Here is an 18,104-nt window from a genome sequence, read left to right as displayed (position 1 = left end):
CTATATGCGGACACACACGTGTCATGTGGTATTGAGGGCAGCAGAAGGGTCTCTATTGGGCTCAGTGTCTCCACAGATATATGCCAGATGTATCCACATACAAATGCACAGGTTTACCCTCATTCACTGCCGCTTTTTCTTTGAACATCTTCTGAATTCATTTATATTCCATCTCTTCTGTCCTCTCACGTCTTTGTACCTCTGTCTGCTTGTTCCCTATTTCCTATCTGATAAAAGCACATCAAATGATTCCTCAACCTCCTTCTTCTTCTCCCTTTTTCCCGGACTGCTTCCGACCACCATCTGGCCATCTCCATGTGCCATGTGGAGCCTCATGAGTCTCCCATCAGCATCCCTCCCTCAGCATTCTTTCCTTTCGCTTTTCCCCTTGGAATTTAGATGTGATAAGGGTCCCTCTTGAAAAAATGCCATGGATTGTTTGTCACTTTGCTTAGCTGATTTGCTTTGTTGTTTGGAAACTATAAATAGACTGATGCATTCCTCTGTTTTTTTCTCCAGTAAGGGACTTTACCTTCCCATCGTCCCTGTGGCCTGTATACGTACTAATGAGAATGGATTACAGAATAAGTGATTGTTTCCTTTCTCCACTTGGAGAGCAGCAGGGAACAGATGTGGTACAGAGGGGCCGCTAACATGTCTTTAGTCTGAACTCTTTATTAGTCCCCGAGGACAGCTGCGTGGCTCGTCAGCAGCTGGGTCTGTGCTCCTACTACCTCTGGTCTCGATTTCAGACATCATAGACACCAGGTTGCACCGTAACTATGAGGAGAAACGCTTTTCATGCAGACTGTTTCAATTCTCTGTTCTTTATTAAAGGGCTGCATGGATTTGCTTCTGTGGTGCCTTACCCTAGATAAGTCGCAGCTCTGTGCGTGCTAACATACAGCATATAGACGTGTTTGTTATCAGTGTTATCGAAAAGCAGTGTGTGGGGGGGTTAGAGGATTGATACGAGAGGAATAAACCCAACCATGAATAATGTTCTTGTGACGTTTGTCCCTGTGAGACGTGATTTGCTTTGTTTACACTGTAAGTGAGTCAAGTTAGTCGGACAGCACAAGTTGTTGGTGCTGTTGGTTTTGTAACGAATTCTGCTAATGACTCAGATTTTGTGTGAAGAAAAAGAATGGATGGAATAAGGAACCACACTAGCTGTGGACTCACATACAGTAAGTACGACCTGAGCACTGGACGCGTGACAGGGACACAGTTCACATCCCCTGAATAGGACTAATAAAATAAAACGAGAAATTATTCAAATTTATCATACAATAGAAATGATCCAACAAAATCTTTCTGAATTTCTTTAAATGCTTCCGAACTATATTTGTATTTGTGTCACTTTGATAGGTAAAGACTTTCCTGATTCAAATCCTCCCTAAACAGTTTAAATGATGTGTTTGTTGTCTGCAGCTATGGAGGAGCTGGACGGGGATGAGGTCAGGGTGTCCTCCAGAGGACGCTTTGCTGAGAGAGACATCGTCCAGGTAAAGCGCATTCCACGTACAAGTTACCCTGCCACAGTTCTTGGGTCTCATTTATGAAACAGTGCGTTGGATACACATTAATTGTTTGCATACATTCAAGGGAGGAAATGCACGTACGGCTAATAATACTTTGATTTATAAAAGCTTGCATAGCTTGCCAGTGAGCTATTTCCTTTTATGAATCCCGAATCAACCTGTAAATGTGCGCAGCTGGTTCGGCCTCACATCCCGCCCTCTACACGCCCACATTCAACCATAAATGCTCATCAATGCAAAGCACCTCATGAATGTTGATGCATAGTGCTGAGCTGCTGATTAGTGAGTCTTTATGATGAATCACAGAGACTACCGAGAGGAGGAACACTCGTTCACTCCTATTTCTTCCATGTACACAGTCCTTAGTCCTCACAGTCCTAACAGTCCTTACAGTCCTCACAGTCCTCACAGTCCTTACAGTCCTCAGTCCTCACAGCCCTCACAGTCCATACAGTCCTCACAGTCCATACAGTCCTCACAGTCCCCACAGTCATCACAGTCCCCACAGTCCTTACAGTCCTCACCTCACAGTCCTCACAGTCCTTACAGTCCTCACAGTCCTCACAGTCCTCACAGTCCCCATGGTCCTCATAGTCCTCACAGTCCTCAGTCCACACAGTCCTCACAGTCCTCATAGTCCTAACAGTCCTCACAGTCCTCTATCCTCAGTCCTCAGTCCTCACCTCACAGTCCTCACAGTCCCCACAGTCCTCACAGTCCTCACAGTCCCCACAGTCCCCACAGTCCTCACAGTCCTCACAGTCCTCACAGTCCCCACAGTCCCCACAGTCCTCACAGTCCCCACAGTCCTCACAGTCCTCACAGTCCCCACAGTCCTCACAGTCCTCACAGTCCTCACAGTCCTCACAGTCCTCACTGTCCTTACAGTCCTCAGTCCTCACAGTCCTTACAGTGTCAGAGTATCTATCGTGCAACATAACACAACACAAGTGTCACCGTAGTATTTATTTGTATGTTTTCAAGAATCAGACTTCATTTATTTATTTATTTCTCATCGGACTGATAATGAGGATATGGAGTGATCTTACGAGAGCTGTCACTGGCTGTATATCCACACCTTGCTAATTTACACAATCCACATGTGCAGGTAATGAAGATGAAGGTGAAGTGACTGGAGAAGGTGTGTGACAGTCACCATGGTTACCCCACTGCTCCAGTGAGCTCCGATACTCACATCGGAGAGCTGTTTACAGTTTGTCTGTGTACAGTATTCTGTATCTGTCCCTGTGGAATAAATCATGAATAGATCAATAAAATGGTGTTTACTGCAGCGATTTTACTCACAGACACAGTGGTTCGATCCCCGGCTCCACTAGTCCATGTCAGTGTGTCACTGGGAAAGACACCCAAATTGCTCCCAAAGGCTGTGCCATCAGTGTATGCATGGGTGTGAATGGGTGTGCAGGGGTGAATGACGACATGTAGTGTTAAAGCGCTTTGAGTGGCCGAAAGACTAGCAAAGTTCTATACAAGTACAGAGCATTTACTTTATGAAAACTAAATAACTGGTGATATATGCACAGTATTAGAAGACTGTTGCTCTGTTCTGCAGTTATTTACTGCTAGTTGACGTAATCTTACAGCTGATGATAATTTCATCAGCTGTACTTGAGTGTCGGTAGTTCGGTCTCTCCTCTGGGCTGAGGCAGACAGCGCGGATTAAATATGAAGCAAAATTAGATTTTAGGTTTACGTTGGTTTAAATCTTTTATAATTGACATGTGCTTATTGTTGTGGCTCAAACAAGCACAAATAACAGCCGGTTTATAATGAAGAGAATATATAAGTGCAAAGTATTATATACCATTCAACCTGTAATGATGCCTCTCACATTGAATTACAATCTGGCTCACCATCTGCATTTCCAAAATGTTTGTAGGCCAGAGTTTCCTTACAGGTGAGCATGTTCTCCCGTTTGTTGTTTTTATAGATCACAACGTTTGCGTGGGAAGTGGTTTTGTACGTACGCAACAGTTATAAATGAGAGCCCTGGTGTTCATCCCTGTGACCAGCAAACATCTGCATGGAGTTGATTTTGTTCAATTACAACCTGTAGCACATAGATCTATCTCAGTGACACCGCAGCATCCAAATGATAACCAAAGGCCTTTATTAGGGTTCTTAAATAGAAAAAGACTGCATCGACAGCTTGAGGAGTTTTTATGAATTCTGAACCCATCCAGTTCTTGGAATATTGTTTGTGTATTTTTTTTTTTTATAGATAATGGGGAATTGTATGATCTGTTTTATTTTATGATCTGTAAGGAACCTAAAAACTGAATTATTTTGTTGTTGTTTTCTAAAGGGACTACCACTTTTATCCACATAGATTGCCAAAATTAACTCAAAATGAAAGTTCCTCGTAGTAAATTAAAATGTATTCAGATGCCCCACCAAACAGATTGTTTAACTGCACACCAACAAGCATGAGGCAAAACACTCATTTTGGCATCTGCTTTTCCTTCTCCCATCCAGTTTGTTCCTTTCCGGGACTACATCGACCGGTCGGGGAACCAGGTCCTGAGCATGGCCCGCCTTGCTAAGGATGTCCTGGCTGAGATCCCCGACCAGCTGCTATCCTTCATGAAGAGCCGGGGGGTCGAACCCCGGCCCCCTCTGCCTGCAAGCTCAGACTCCCCCTCAATGTCCACCACCACAACCACATCCACCAAACCTGCCTCCAAGGAACGCAACATGCACGCCTGAGATGAGGGCAGCGAAAGCAGCAGAACAGTGGTCCGAGATCTGAGCAAAGGGAAATGTATGTTTTTGTCTGTGTGTGTGTGTGTGTGTGCGTGGTACATCTGTTGCACGGTTTCAGGGTCTGGAACAGAGTCAGGCTTCTGAATGTAGTTTCCGCAGTAAATTGAAGGGGACACCTCTCAGTAGAGGTGGTGGGGATGGATCCCTCCAACAACACCTGAACTGGAAATGTATAAAAAACATTTCTGCACCTATCACAGGTGTAACGCACAACTCTGCAATTAGAAACTGCATTTCAATCTAATGTAGTTTAATACGTTTTCCTCAGTCATCAATAAAGCCACCCAAGGACTTATCTGCCAGCACAACTTCTCCCGCAGAGGGCGAGTCCACAGCTCCGTCCACCACACTCCAGTTTCTCTGCTCACAGTGTTAAGAGTGCCCGCAGTGCGAGAGTCATACATCCCGAAGCAGTCGGCCCATTGATTTAAATAAAGAAAGACTGCGCTGGGGCCGATGCCCGATGGCCGCTACAAGTTTCAGTTTTATCCTCAGGGCATTTTGAAGGCTTGACAGGAAATGCAGTGGATCCGAGAATAGAGAGGCAGAAATTACATCTCTTCCTGGTAGTGGCATCTGCGAGCCAATGGTTCTCTTTTTTATTGCTTCATGAAAATGCTAAACGTAAAATTCAAATATGTTTTTATCTAGAAGGTTGGTGGAGGGTGCTCTACATTTCAAGGTCAACATTCAGAGACTGAGCCTTGGCGAGTCAAAACTCATCCCACTTGAAATTGGCTCGGGATGGAGAACAGGCTGAACTATCCCCCACTCCCAGCGCCCTCACTTCCTCCTAGCCACCATACAATTTAACAATATCGAGAGAGTCTTTCAGCCTCGCTCGCAAAACCCAAACGTAAATATGCCTCCGGCCCCCCCCCCTCTAAATTGTAACTCTCAGCTGGGGCTGTCATTTGGGATGAATCATTCATGAGGTGGCTGCCCTCTGGTTCCCAAGCTGTCTGGAGCGCCTACCTGTTTAAAATGAGCAGAGTTGGTAGGCATGCATTTCACGGCCCAGAATGCTTATGTGTAGCAGAGAATGTGTGAAAGTGTCAGGGGTCATCTTTTCATTTCTCACCGGAGACAAGGCGGCAACAAAAAGAGTGACAAAAGAGAGTGAGGTTTGGTATATAGTTCTCTGTCAAAGTTGCTCAGACTACTTTGGGGAAATGTATGCAGTGTTGCCTTACCAGCTGCTGTATAACCACACAGATTTACAATTTGACTTTTTTTTAAAGACATCTTTTGTTTTGTGATTCAATTTGTTTTGCCTTTGCTTTCTGGATGCATGATTCCTTTTCTCCCATCCACACATATCGTGCGGTCATGTCCAAACTTTTTGTCATCCGACCTTCGGCACTCAGTGAACAACTCAACAGGAATGGATTCAAACAGTCCAGGAAGGTCTGAACAGCCAATTATAACAATAACAGCTGGATTATAAAACATGTGTCGTATTGAATGAGAAAGGAAATGGATATGTGGCCTTATTCCTGTCATAATCCTACAAGTGTGTTACGAGGGAGGACTCTATTTTTATATGACAAAACAGGAAATATGTGTTGTTTTGCATGCTTGTTTGGCTGATATGCTGCCAATGATTGTACTCGTTCAGAAAAAGAAAAAAAAACACTTACTGTATATTTAGTCATATCTGGAAAAGGACTTCCAACAACATTCCTACTTGTGTTGACTTGTGTTCTGTGCAGGAGCGTTCTTTCTATTTCTACTCTTATTGCGTGCAGTGTACTTGGAGGGACTGCCATTGTGATGATCCCAAACATATAGGAGCCACACCAACAGTAGGATAGATTTTTATCACACTGTTTGAAACATTCATGCATGCATGTGTTGTTATCAAGAAGTACGCCAACACGCGGTCACAAAAACGTATCGGATACTTTTGTATGAAGCATGTGGAGCTTTCTATACAGTGTGTACAGTATTAGTTGATGACACTCACCGACGGCATACCGCTCACCTCTTCCCCCGCCCAGTGTGATCCATGCAGCCTACACAGGTGAAATGTAAATACATCGAAAGTGATATACAGAATATTTTGTGAAAGTCTTCCTTCCTTCCTTTTTTGTTCCTCTCTTGATACTCTAAATATGTATTTGTCTTCATTTGTGTCGGTCAAAATGTAGTTCTAGTTTTGTCAAGTGTTTTATAGCTTTTGCTTAGAAACCAAAATAAAGATAATGTTTAAGGCTCATCTGTAGTTTGTGACTATTTTTACAGTGATTGTTGGGTAATGTTAGGGACTGAACAAAAGATATTAAGAGTAGAGCATTTGTACAGCTTAAATGTACTAAATTTGCATTAATATAGTAGCAAACAACCTTTATCTATATAAAGATATATTGGGGTAACGTCTACCTGAGCAGAGAATGAAGTCGCTGTCCTTCTGTGCATTATCAGAGTTTCTCCGTGCTCGGTTTATTAGCTATTAGCCCACGTTATAGAAAGTTGTCAAACTTTGTATTATTATATCCCTGAGTGTGGTGAAGAATTATTTTTAAATGTATTTAACATACTTGCTATGGTATGTTTTATCCTAGTCTACTAGCCTACATGTTTTTTATCATCATCACAATCAGAAGTCCAATTGTAATAACAAAATGTGGATCTTAAAAGTGTTGTGTCAACCCTAAGGGTGCCATGCTCTTTAAATATTGGGTTATAGTGGTAATAAAGCTGGTGTTTCTTCTGAGAAGATTTATTTTTATGTTTCATAATACTACACTGCCCCTCAGTGGAAAAACACTGACTATGATTTGGAATGTTTATTTCTTAAATTATAAAATGATTTGTCTTCACATTTAAGGTTAAAGCATTATTAGGAGAATGGCTCATACAAGTATATATACGTATGCTACTCATTGGTAATAACAAATCTAAATCTAACTCTGATCCACTGCTACAAAATCCACCCCAGTTTCACCTAACTCTGATACTAACGCTGCCTTCAAGTACTCCTCGTAGATCCTAGCTCAAAGTTAAATAGACCTCGCAAACTGATCTTCTTTTTTTAACTAGCCTCTTATAAAATGTTGTAGCCTAATGTGTGTACTTCCCCACAGCTAGCATATACTGAAATACAGACGTGTTTTTTGCCATTTGGTTAGTGTGTTTGTCAATGTAGGCATTAGTCTGGTTTACAAGTCCTTATGCTCCAACATGTCAAACTAATAAAAAGCTACAATGAAAGGCTGTTTGGTGGAAAACTCGCAGTTTTACAAGGCTTTGGGAGATAATAAAATGGGATACGCATTATATAAATCGCCGAGGCTTTTTACCTCGACCCGTGACAACATAATTTCCATGCTGGCCAGAAAGGCAGCATCCGGCCTGCTGTAAACCGTGCAGTGGCTCTCTGGAACGCCTCCTTCAACTAGGGCGGGCCTTTTCTGTGTCGCTGCTACAGGGATACCAAGATGGAAATGCAGGGGCTTTCTGGTGCCCAAAACATTCACATTCAACATGGCGCCCTACACGGAACCACTTTGCCTCATCTTCAATCAGCGACAGGCCCGATACCTTATTTTATTTCCACCGAAAATGAAGCAGGTGAACTACTGGGGCAGCCTGAGCCACACAGTGACAACAACAACAACACCAGGCCGAAGACATCACCGTTTCACCTACTGGCGGAAAATGGCAGCGGAGCGGCTTGTTCGCCTATCAGCAAACCGCAACCGAGCGATAAAACACATTTACTGGGCAACGGACCGAATGTCGGACTTCACAACGTGAGCACGGAGAAAGACAATGAGCTCGACGCGCTGCTCGGTTCGCGGGAGTTTGTGAAGACTGCCTGGAAATATGGAGTGGAATGCGGGGATACTGTAATGCAAATGGCGCTGCCTCTGTTTGAAGGGGAAGAGGAACCGATGCCACAGAGGCAGTTAACGTTACCGTTTCCAGTTTTACGGCAACAGCGTGAGGACGGCGCCTTCAAGCAGCCGTCACTGGCCAGCCACAGCGCTACTGTGCCGGGGAGCTTCAGCACGGCGAATCGGGCTGATAAAACCACCCAGGAATTGTATGTTTTTTTTAATGTCATTCAAGAGGATGGCAACGGTGAAGCGAGTAAACAGCGGCCGGAGGTGTCCTCTGAGAGTTGCGATCGAATGAAAGGTAAAAGACCAGAATGCTCTAATGCAAATCCCTATGGCTCCATGGAGGTTGGAAACAGCAGTGACGTTATTCTGTATGAATCTAACGACAACTTAAACTGTCTTGATACCCAGGCCCTGAAAAAAGCCGACCATGTTTTCAATTTGCTAAACGACAACGCCACCGTGGGTAACGCTAAACAGACTGTATATCACCACACCGTCGAAGATGTTGTTTTGACAAACAAATATGGTGATAAGATATGTGGCCAGATTTGCACCGAAAACAATGAAAGTAAACTGGTCAGGGAGCTCTCGTCGCACTCCCGTGTTGACGAGAGCAGTGCCTTGATTTCAGGAAGCTCGGGTGTCGCGGAAGCCATGGACATCTCGGACTTTATTTCAGACCCAGCGGGGCTGCAGGGCAGCGCAAACCCGGTCACGGTCTCCACAAGTCCGCCCGCGAGTGAAACCTTTTCCGGTACCATCACAATAAACAACCAAAGCATCATAGTGACCATAGAAAACGGGATACTGACTCTCGCTGCCCCACCAGAGGGATATGTGCACAAAGAGGACGACATGGTCAGCTTAAAGGAGCACCTAGGCATGAAAGACCATGAGGACATTGTTCTTCTCAACTATGACAGTGGCACTAAATCCATTGGGAAGATCAGCACCCTGGCAGTGTCCAGCTCCAGCCAGCAGGAAGAGCCCAGGCCTTGTTTGTCTGTGAGTGACTCCGAGCTGGCTCTGGTGGATGACTGCTCATTATCAGAGCTTGGGACACCTCTGGACTCCCGTCCCTTCATTAAGCAGGAGGTGGGGACGCTGTGCGCTGTAACAGAGGCTGATCTGGTTACCCCGACCCCCAAAACCATTGTGGCAGACTGTGACAGTGGGCACTTCCAGTCTGTGCCGCTAATACGGTCCAAGAAAGAGACCGTGGCTTCTTTTGGGTGCCTAGAACCAGGCTGCTGCAGCATATTTGACACGCGCCAGAAACTCAAAGTTCACCTCCTGCACCATGCCGAGGACCCACGCCCCTACCAATGCACTGTAGAGGGCTGCGGCTGGGCTTTTGCCACCTCTTACAAGCTGAAGCGGCATCTTCAGTCCCACGATAAGCAGCGGCCACACACCTGTCCGTTCAAGGGCTGCGGGCGGCGGTTCACCACAGTCTATAACCTCAAGGCTCACTTTAAAGTCCACGAGCTGGACAACGCCTTCGTTTGCGAGGTCTGCAGCGAGAGGTTTCGCAGTGCTACGCGACTCACCAATCACCAGAGGGTCCACTTCGAGCCACAGAGACCCCACAAGTGTGAATTCCCAGGTAACACAAGCTGAATGTTGGATTTATATCTGAATACTTTGCTTGTATTTTATCATATTAACGCTCCCCCCTTTTATCTTAAAACACATACTCCACCGGCTGTCGGAAGATGTTCTGGTACAATACTTAACATTTCACATGAAGCAGATTACCTCTACACAAAGCAATTGGAGTCACAAATGTGGACAATTCTGTATACACCCCACCATGTTTATCTTCTCTATCAGTCTGGTGTTTTATTCCAAAGACCATCTACTATTATCATCCTTCATGTTTACCTCTGTCATTTGCAGGCTGTGAGAAAACCTTCATCACCTTCAGTGCCCTGTTCTCCCACAATCGCACTCACTTCAGAGAAACGGGCCACTTCACTTGCACCTTCCCGGGCTGCGACAAGACATATGACAAGGCCTGTCGTCTCAAAATCCACATGAGAAGTCACACTGGTGAGCTGTCAATGTTTTTGCTATAACTTCCCCTGAGTGGGAGGGAGAGAACGTTGTCCAGAGTGTGGATGTTTGAGGCTGTTTTCTTAAAGAAATAAGTCATCCCCCAATCACATGATGCTACTAATGTGTTGCCCTCTGTTCACTTATTTCAGATGCAAGCAGCTGTTCACATTTTTACAAAAACTTATATTGTCACAATCCACACTAATACGTTTCTGTTCAAAAGCAAGGTTTTAAAACAAAAATGATCTCCCTCCACACAGGCGTTTCAGCATCATTTTCCATACTGACGCACCTAAAAATGAATGCCACAAATCAATGTTTACTAGATTACATAATACATTTGGTCAAAACGCATCTCTCACTCGTTTCCTCTGCTGGTGGCATACTGGAGAACATTTATGCTTTTTGTTTTTTGACCGTTTGTGTACTTTCCAATAGTTGTGCAGACCAAAATAAACCATCTGTAATCATGACCAAAATCTGTTTTGTGTCCATCGCCGCTGGACACACCGCTCACTAATCGCTCTTAATAACAGCTGCTTCCTCTGCACGTCGGCTGTCGTAGGATTTTTAAAATTCAGAATGTAACTGTACGACAGCTGCTAGTATAGACAACAAGTGTAGCAACTCCTGTAATTAGTTAGCCATGTTAAATTAAACAGCCGATCAGTAATCAAAGCTGTTTGTTTTCTTCTGGCGGCGTGACGAATCAGGGCGGAACGTTACTGCTAAGACCCAATCAAGTAACGAATGCGGGGGTTGCCGTCATCTTTTTCAAAGGTCTACGTTTCCGTCCGTCCACACTACGAGGTAACACTGGAGTTTTCAAACTGACCTAGCGCCAGTAGCGTTTTCAAACATCACCCTTTTTTGTGGATTAAAACTCCGGAGTAGTGTGGACACTAGGTGTAAACGTAGCAATAGATACGCGTTTTAAAAATGGAAACCTGTGGATGTAGCCTAAGAATATGCCTGTACTTAATCCTCTAACCCAAACCTCCTCAGGAGCAGGTTAGGCGTGCAGCAACGGTTACAACTTATAAATGTGGGCCAATTGTGTGACAGCAGAAAGCCTGGGTTAAGCACAAAGAAGCCCAAAGTTAGACAGTCACACATTATAAAATAAAAAATCCAATGTCCTGTTTCCAGGTGAGAGACCGTTTGTCTGTGACTCGGAGGGCTGTGGCTGGTCCTTCACCAGCATGTCAAAGTTGCTCCGACATAAACGGTACGTGCTTATACAACAATACTGATTTTGTTTGAATAAACTTCAGTTTACCGTTGCATTTCTGCTTTGTTTGGGAAAAGTGAGTGTTGTTGAAAACTAGTATGCTTTCATTATACGGGAGGTTTTGGTTCCCCCTGCCATATTACTCATTGTTATATCAATTTTGATATAGTTGAATCAAAATTGACATTTTTCCTTCTATTTTCTTAATGTATTCTCCGTCCACCAATTGTACTTGTACTAGACACTGTTCCTCTGTTCATCAGGAAACACGAAGATGACCGACGCTTTGTCTGTACAGAGGAGGGTTGTGGGAAATCCTTCACCCGGGCAGAGCACCTAAAGGGTCACAGTATAATCCACCTGGGTACCAAGCCCTTCCAGTGCCATACGGAAGGTATGTACAGGTACCAAAAATAAAGTATAGGAGAAGGAATTTTTGCCAAGTCATTGTTTTTTTTGTTATCAAATAAGACTGTTAGCTCAGTTACAGATGAACTGAGACGAGTTTTTCTTTTTTTTATGTCACTGCAGTAAAAAACAGAGGTTATTTTTGCTGAGTAGTTTCACATCATCTGAAGAGTTTATAATTCCTGGTGTTTGTTTCCTTCATATTCTTCAGGCTGTAATGCCAAGTTCTCAGCACGCAGCAGCCTGTACATCCACTCCAAGAAGCATAAGCAGGACGCCAGCACCCTGAGGACTCGCTGTCCTGTGGCCAACTGCTCCAAGCACTTCTCTTCCCGCAGCAGCCTTAAGAGCCACATGCTCAAACACCACCACCTCAGTCCTGGTTAGTGACCAGCACAGTTATCCATGACATTTTCTGTTGACACTACTTATGCCTTCTCCTTTATCAGAGTGGTGCAGCTCATAGGTGGCCCACTTATGTCTGTATACAATTTAAATATGTTATGAAATATTGGGTTTTCATGACCCTCATGATCAAAAGAATTTACAATAGTATCGTAATATCTATAGAAAATGTTTACTGTCACGTTTTTCTTTGGCAAAGGAATTACACAAAAATAATTGAGCGTAGGGATGTGGAGAAAGGGCTGGGGCCAGTTAGTAGTGAGTCAGCAGGCAGCTAACGGCAGTATAAAACAGGCAATAAAAGGTGTTGTCAAAGCATTTTAGTAACCGCGAGAGGTCCTTGAGACAACCGCAATAACTGAATACCAAGAATATTATTCAGTTTGGAGATTAGCTGTGTGGACATACACAGAGGAGCACACTCACTCATTCACAGATGCGCACACACGTCCATTCTCATGATCTTTCTGGTGGAGATATTGGCACTATTCTAGATGAGAAATTAGACAATACCACCATACTATGTTAACTTTAGCCACAAAAATATACTTCATTATGATTATGGTTGTCTTGAGATTAATGAACATTTTCAACACTAGAGTTAATTAATTCTGAAACCCATGAACATTCAGCAAACAAGCACCCTGTTGAGGCAGCATTCCCCTCTCTAGAAGCAGTTATTTGTGATTCTTTTATGTTTTACTAAAATAATGATTCAGTTTGTTGGTATAAAATTGTATCAAATGTGAATGATTTATTCCTCAAAATCATTACTACCATAACATTTCCAGACTTTCCCCTCTCTCCATCCCAGATGTTCTCAGCCAGATGGAGACCACGCCCACCCTGACCCCCAGCAGCGAGCTCATCAGCTCCACCCCAACAATAGTGGCCGGGCCCGGAATTGCTGGAGGCGACCAGCTGACCAACCTGGACCTCAGCTCTCTTTTCTCCGCTGTGCCTGGTGGGGCTGCACCCTCTGCTGGCATCGGAGTGGGGATTCCCGTCGCCGGGAGCGGCTGTAACGGCACTTTCACCATGGACCTCTCTCTGGTCAGCTCAGGCATCCTCACCATTGACCCCTCCTCGGTCGGCACCACTCTGGGCATCGGCACTAGCACCACGTTGGCCAAAGCCGTGGACCCTCTTATCCTGGCAGCCAGTGCTGACATGGGCCCCCACCACGGTTTGGAAGGATCAGTGGGCGATGTCCTGCCCCCACAGGGCACTCTCAATCTGGATGATGTGCAGACGGTTACCCCGGAGGCCCTGGAAACCCTCACTGCTCTTCCCATGCAGGGTGCTGGTGCCTCTGTGGACCCCGCTCTGCAGCACCCACTCAGCTCATCCAGTGCCCTGAGCGTGGAGGCCACTGCCTCCATTGTGGTGGCCCCTGTTGCAGAGCTGCTGGCCTCACCCTCGGAGGTGGTGGAGGTGGGTGGCCAGGGGGAAACGGGGCCTCTGCTAGGCTGCGTGGATGTGTTGGGACCTCAGGAGGGAGGGAAAGTCCTCACCCAATTTGTTTTCCCCAGTCACAGCAGCAGCAGCTTCAGCCCACAGAAAGACCAGGAACTCACTGCTATGTCACCAAGCAGCTTCCTGGTGAGTTTTCATGCTGCCATGCAGCTCAGTTTGAAGGGGTTATATACCTGTTTTCCAGGACTTGGGGACTATTGCAAGTTCTCTAAAGCTATACGTTTCTCCAGAGGGAGCTGTGTGATAAATGTGATGTCACTCGAGTGGGCAGCAGTTGAGGCTGAAGAATTTGATAATACAAAAAAGACATCTGTTGGTTAAAAATAAGTGACATTACCAGACCTCTGCTGTAGGCTACATTAGCTACTACTAGCATAACACATCTTATGCTTTGCATTGGGGCCAGGTTTAGACGAGGGACACAAAAGTAAACAGATTTTGACCTTTTTTAAAGCAATCCATCGTCGGTCTGATGTTAAAAGATACAAAAGACGGACAAACAAGTGTAATGTCATCTTCTAGGATTACAATGCTAAATCAATGGACTAGTCTTTCAAGGAGCTGTTTTTTTTTGTTGTATTCTATGATGTGAAAGGGAACTCGGCTTGACTGTAGTAGGTATTAACCCTGAAAAGCCTACATGGTGTGTGGTCACTTATGCAGTCCTGTTTTGTATATCAGGAGAGTGGCGGCTCAGCTAGGACTGACTACAGAGCCATCCAGCTGGCCAAAAAGAAGAAGCAAAGAGGTCCTTCAGCCTCCTCTGGTAAGACACATGGACGGATCTCAGGGCCTTCATTTAATGCTCCAAGACGAGACGGAGAGAGGAGACCAACGTGACTGAACTACAGCGAGTGATGTGTTCTTTTTGCTCAATCCAGGGGTTTCAGGGTCGAGTCAGAGGAAAACTAAAGGAGTAAAGACAGCTTTGTCTCCCACACCGATGGCTCCCTCTGGTGTTCATTATGGTGAAGGAGCAGCAGCAGCCAATGGGGGCCTGACCCTGCGTGACCCCGTCACCGGGGCCCAGTATGTCCAGATTCAGCTGCTGCAGGTGAGATCCCCAGACATCTACTCTAATGCATGTGTATTTCTGAATATATTACCACATGACTAAACCCGATTCAAATACTTCATAGATCCGTGTTGAGAAATAAAAGCATAGCTGCTGTTGTAAGACATTCTGATGGATGTGTGTGTAAATGCAGGACGACCCTGCCAGTGATGGAGACCTGGCCTTCCAGCTGAGCTCTCAACCCTCCAGCTCCCACTCTCAGCTCACTGCCGACCTGCCCGTCAACATTTTACAGGTGGGAAAAGTTGTATTTATTTATTTTAACAGATCTCCATCGAGTGATACAGTGAAGTTAAAAAAAAATTTTTTAAAAACATTTATTTGAATTCATCCACTAATGGAAATAAAAGTGATCACAATGTAGACTAAAAAAAGAGAAATTCAAATGTTTTGAGTCCTGTCTGTTAAAGAACGAATGCAAACTCCTGCACTTGACAGACCATATTTTGTTATTGTTGACATTTCAGTTGAACAGAATACCTTTCCAAGCTGTGTTTGACCTGACAGCTCGTGTTGGCACCGCCAGGGTTCCCATGAATCCGAGAAAACCTCAAACAGTTGACACATTTTCTAGTCATTGAAAACGCATGGAAAAGGAGTCAAATGTATCGGCGCTCCCCTTTATGGATGAGATTATTTTGGTTATGTTGTGAAAACGCTGTTAGCGCACCCCCAAGTTCCGTCACACGGTAACTAGCACATGCAGGTTGGAGGACTTACTAAAAGGTTGATTTCCTCCTGGCTCGTTCTAAACGGTTGAATAATGTTAAATTGGTTTTGGTTTCTTAAGTTGACGGGCTTACTGGCATGTTTTGCCTACATTGTGGCAATTATTAAAAGCAGCAATGTGAAGCGCCACTATGAGACAAAGCACACATCTTTTGAGCAAACATACTGACTCGCATCTTAATCTAAGAGCCCTATGATCGGAATCCTAACTGATGTAAATGGAGAGGAGAATATAGCTGAAACGAGAGGTTTTACAGATTAAGTTCCTGCACACAATCTTCTCTATTAATATAAATAATTTTATAATGTCTAAAATGAAGTACTTCTGTAATGTTTATATTTTTAATTCCAGCCCTTATTTTACTTGAAATGAGGGAACATTTATTTATTATTAGATTATGTTATTAGATTATTTATAATTCATCCAGTTTCATTTGAAATCTGTAATAATAAATATTGTTGAGATATTATTCAATTAAACGTTTTTTTCTTTTCATTGATTTGACAGTCAGTTGTTAAATACATACAGACATTAATACAATTGTTGGCTACTTCAAAATATACACAAACACACACACAAACACACAGCGGGTAAAATAAGTATTGAACGTGTCACCATTTTTCTCAATAAATATATTTCTAATGGTGCTACTGACATGCAATATTCAGATATTGGTAACAACCCAAGTGATCCATACATACAAAGAAAACCAAACAAATAATTTCAGAAATTAAGTTACGTTTAATAAAATGGAATGACACAGGGAAAAAATATTGAACAAACTGACGGAAGTTAATGTAATACTTGTAACATTAAGACTTGCTTCAAGACGCCTCCTGTATGGAGAAACTAGTCGCATGCATTGCTCGGGTGTGATTTTGGTCCATACTTCCACACAGTCTTCAAATCTTGAAGCTTCCGTGGGAACTCTGATCTTTAGTTCTTTCCATTGATGTTCTCATGGATTCCAGTCAGGGGATTGGCTTTATTTTCTTTTTCTGAAACCAATTGAGTTTCCTTGGCTCTTTGGGATCATTGTCTTGCTGAGATGTCCACTCTGGTTTCATCTTCATCATCCTAGTAGATGGCAGCTGATTTATATCAAGAATGTCTTGATACATTTTTCCGTCCCCCATATCTAGTGAAACTACAGTAAGATGAGCAGCAGAGTGCAACACATGGTACCGCTGTCTGACTTCTGTTGGTCCTTTAGTAGTGTTATTATGGTATGGATGGCCTCTGAACGAGGTGAACGGTGTTACCCAAGTTTGCATTCTGAACGGTTGCAATCTGCAGCCACACCACTAGATGCCACCAAATCACTACACACTGTCCCTTCTTTAGATGGGATGTTTTTTGTATTGTAAATGTCCCAAAACACCCGTGGAAATGTTTCCGTCGCTTTGCAACCCTAGTTTAGATACGAGAACTGAGATGTGTGACTGTTTATTCAAAAGGAACCTTCGGTGATGGCAGAGGACGACAACGGCTCTGACAACTCCCAGTTCACGGGAAGCACAATCAACCTTCAGGACCTGGAGTGACGATCACGGCGCTGCAGGTCAGAGGTCCGCTGCGACGATCGACCTCGTCGCTGTCCACAGTTTACACCGACAAACATACTCCGAGAGGGTTGACTCCCATAAAACAGTTGCTTCATCTTTTTCCCAGGACTTTGAAAGCCTTTTGGGACATATTCATATAGCGAAGGGGGTGGATACGAGTCCACAGTTAACGCACCTTGACGAAAGGAGATGAGGATTTGTTTGCTTCTGAAGTCCAGTTTGTACCAAAATGGAACCTGAGGGCGTTCTGCTCTGGGTTTTGATAGTAACGGTGTCTATTCCATGGTGACACACACACACACACACACACACAGATACACACACAGTGCGCTGTCTACGCTCCAGTTGCCTTACAGCCTTGCATTCCTCCACTGGCGGGGCATCCGCTTTATTTTGTGGCTACTTTTGATTTCTTGTCCGATTTTTCTTGTTTCTATGGAAGCAGCAAGCCCATGTTAAAAGAAAACCATGCTTGTTCATGTGTTTATATGCATTGTCATGAGTTACTACCTTCTTGTTATTGTATCTGTTCTGTTATTTATTATTTAGCTGTGGGTTTACAGAATGGCAGAGCCAAACACAGAGATGAATTAAAGAATCAAAGCACAATCAGAGCGCTGTCGTGTGGAGGCCTTCATTCCTTTAGTTTTATGAAATGGCAACATGGATTCATTTTGACTGGGCAGAAAATGTACGCGGATTCATAGGATGCACGAAGGAAAGCATGTGAATATAATGAGCAGTACGGAGGGGGACAATTTTTATACCAACCTTGTTTTAGAGGATCTAAGATATAAAGTTTAGCTCAATCCAACATGAAGCGTTAACCGGTAACGGTAACGGTACCTCAGAGGAGAAGGTAAACACTGGAGAGCATTTGACCATTTTAATGGAGACAATGAGACCAGAGACTTGTGATGTCTCTCTGGCAACGTGTTGCTGCTACCATGGCAAAAAGTTAATTTGATCAGTTTTATTTT

At 44.1% G+C, this 18,104-nt stretch overlaps 1 protein-coding gene across 2 annotated transcripts; it reads left to right on the top strand.

The window, feature by feature from the left end:
- The first annotated feature begins 7,720 nt into the window (after window positions 1-7,720).
- Window positions 7,721-17,738, top strand: si:dkey-156n14.3 (zinc finger protein ZXDC). 2 transcript variants are annotated; one of them, XM_034532404.1, is made up of 10 exons: window positions 7,721-9,782; window positions 10,076-10,228; window positions 11,384-11,462; window positions 11,729-11,859; window positions 12,085-12,255; window positions 13,093-13,880; window positions 14,436-14,520; window positions 14,636-14,808; window positions 14,963-15,064; window positions 17,017-17,738. In XM_034532404.1, exons 1-10 carry the CDS (start codon window positions 7,769-7,771, stop codon window positions 17,101-17,103), a joined length of 3,783 nt encoding a protein of 1,260 aa, XP_034388295.1. In that variant the 5' UTR covers window positions 7,721-7,768; the 3' UTR covers window positions 17,104-17,738. The 2 variants fall into 2 exon arrangements, 1 of the variants encoding a protein (XP_034388295.1); XR_004609475.1 differs by lacking the exons at window positions 14,963-15,064; window positions 17,017-17,738 and having other exon boundaries at window positions 13,093-13,712; window positions 13,811-13,880; window positions 14,636-14,657.
- Window positions 17,739-18,104: the final 366 nt, after the last annotated feature.

This window comes from Cyclopterus lumpus, chromosome 5 (genome assembly GCF_009769545.1).
Source record: "Cyclopterus lumpus isolate fCycLum1 chromosome 5, fCycLum1.pri, whole genome shotgun sequence".
Classification (NCBI taxonomy): Eukaryota; Metazoa; Chordata; class Actinopteri; order Perciformes; family Cyclopteridae; genus Cyclopterus; species Cyclopterus lumpus.
The sequence above is the reverse complement of the archived record's forward strand: the minus strand, read 5'-3'. Positions and strand labels throughout refer to the sequence as shown.

Bases quoted from the DNA above. Each gene is read 5' to 3' on its own strand.
- si:dkey-156n14.3 (XM_034532404.1), top strand. From the start codon at position 7,769: ATGGAAATGCAGGGGCTTTCTGGTGCCCAAAACATTCACATTCAACAT. The intron at 9,783-10,075 runs GTAACACAAGCT...TGTCATTTGCAG, and splicing joins CCACAAGTGTGAATTCCCAG to GCTGTGAGAAAACCTTCATC. The intron at 10,229-11,383 runs GTGAGCTGTCAA...TCCTGTTTCCAG, and splicing joins CCACATGAGAAGTCACACTG to GTGAGAGACCGTTTGTCTGT.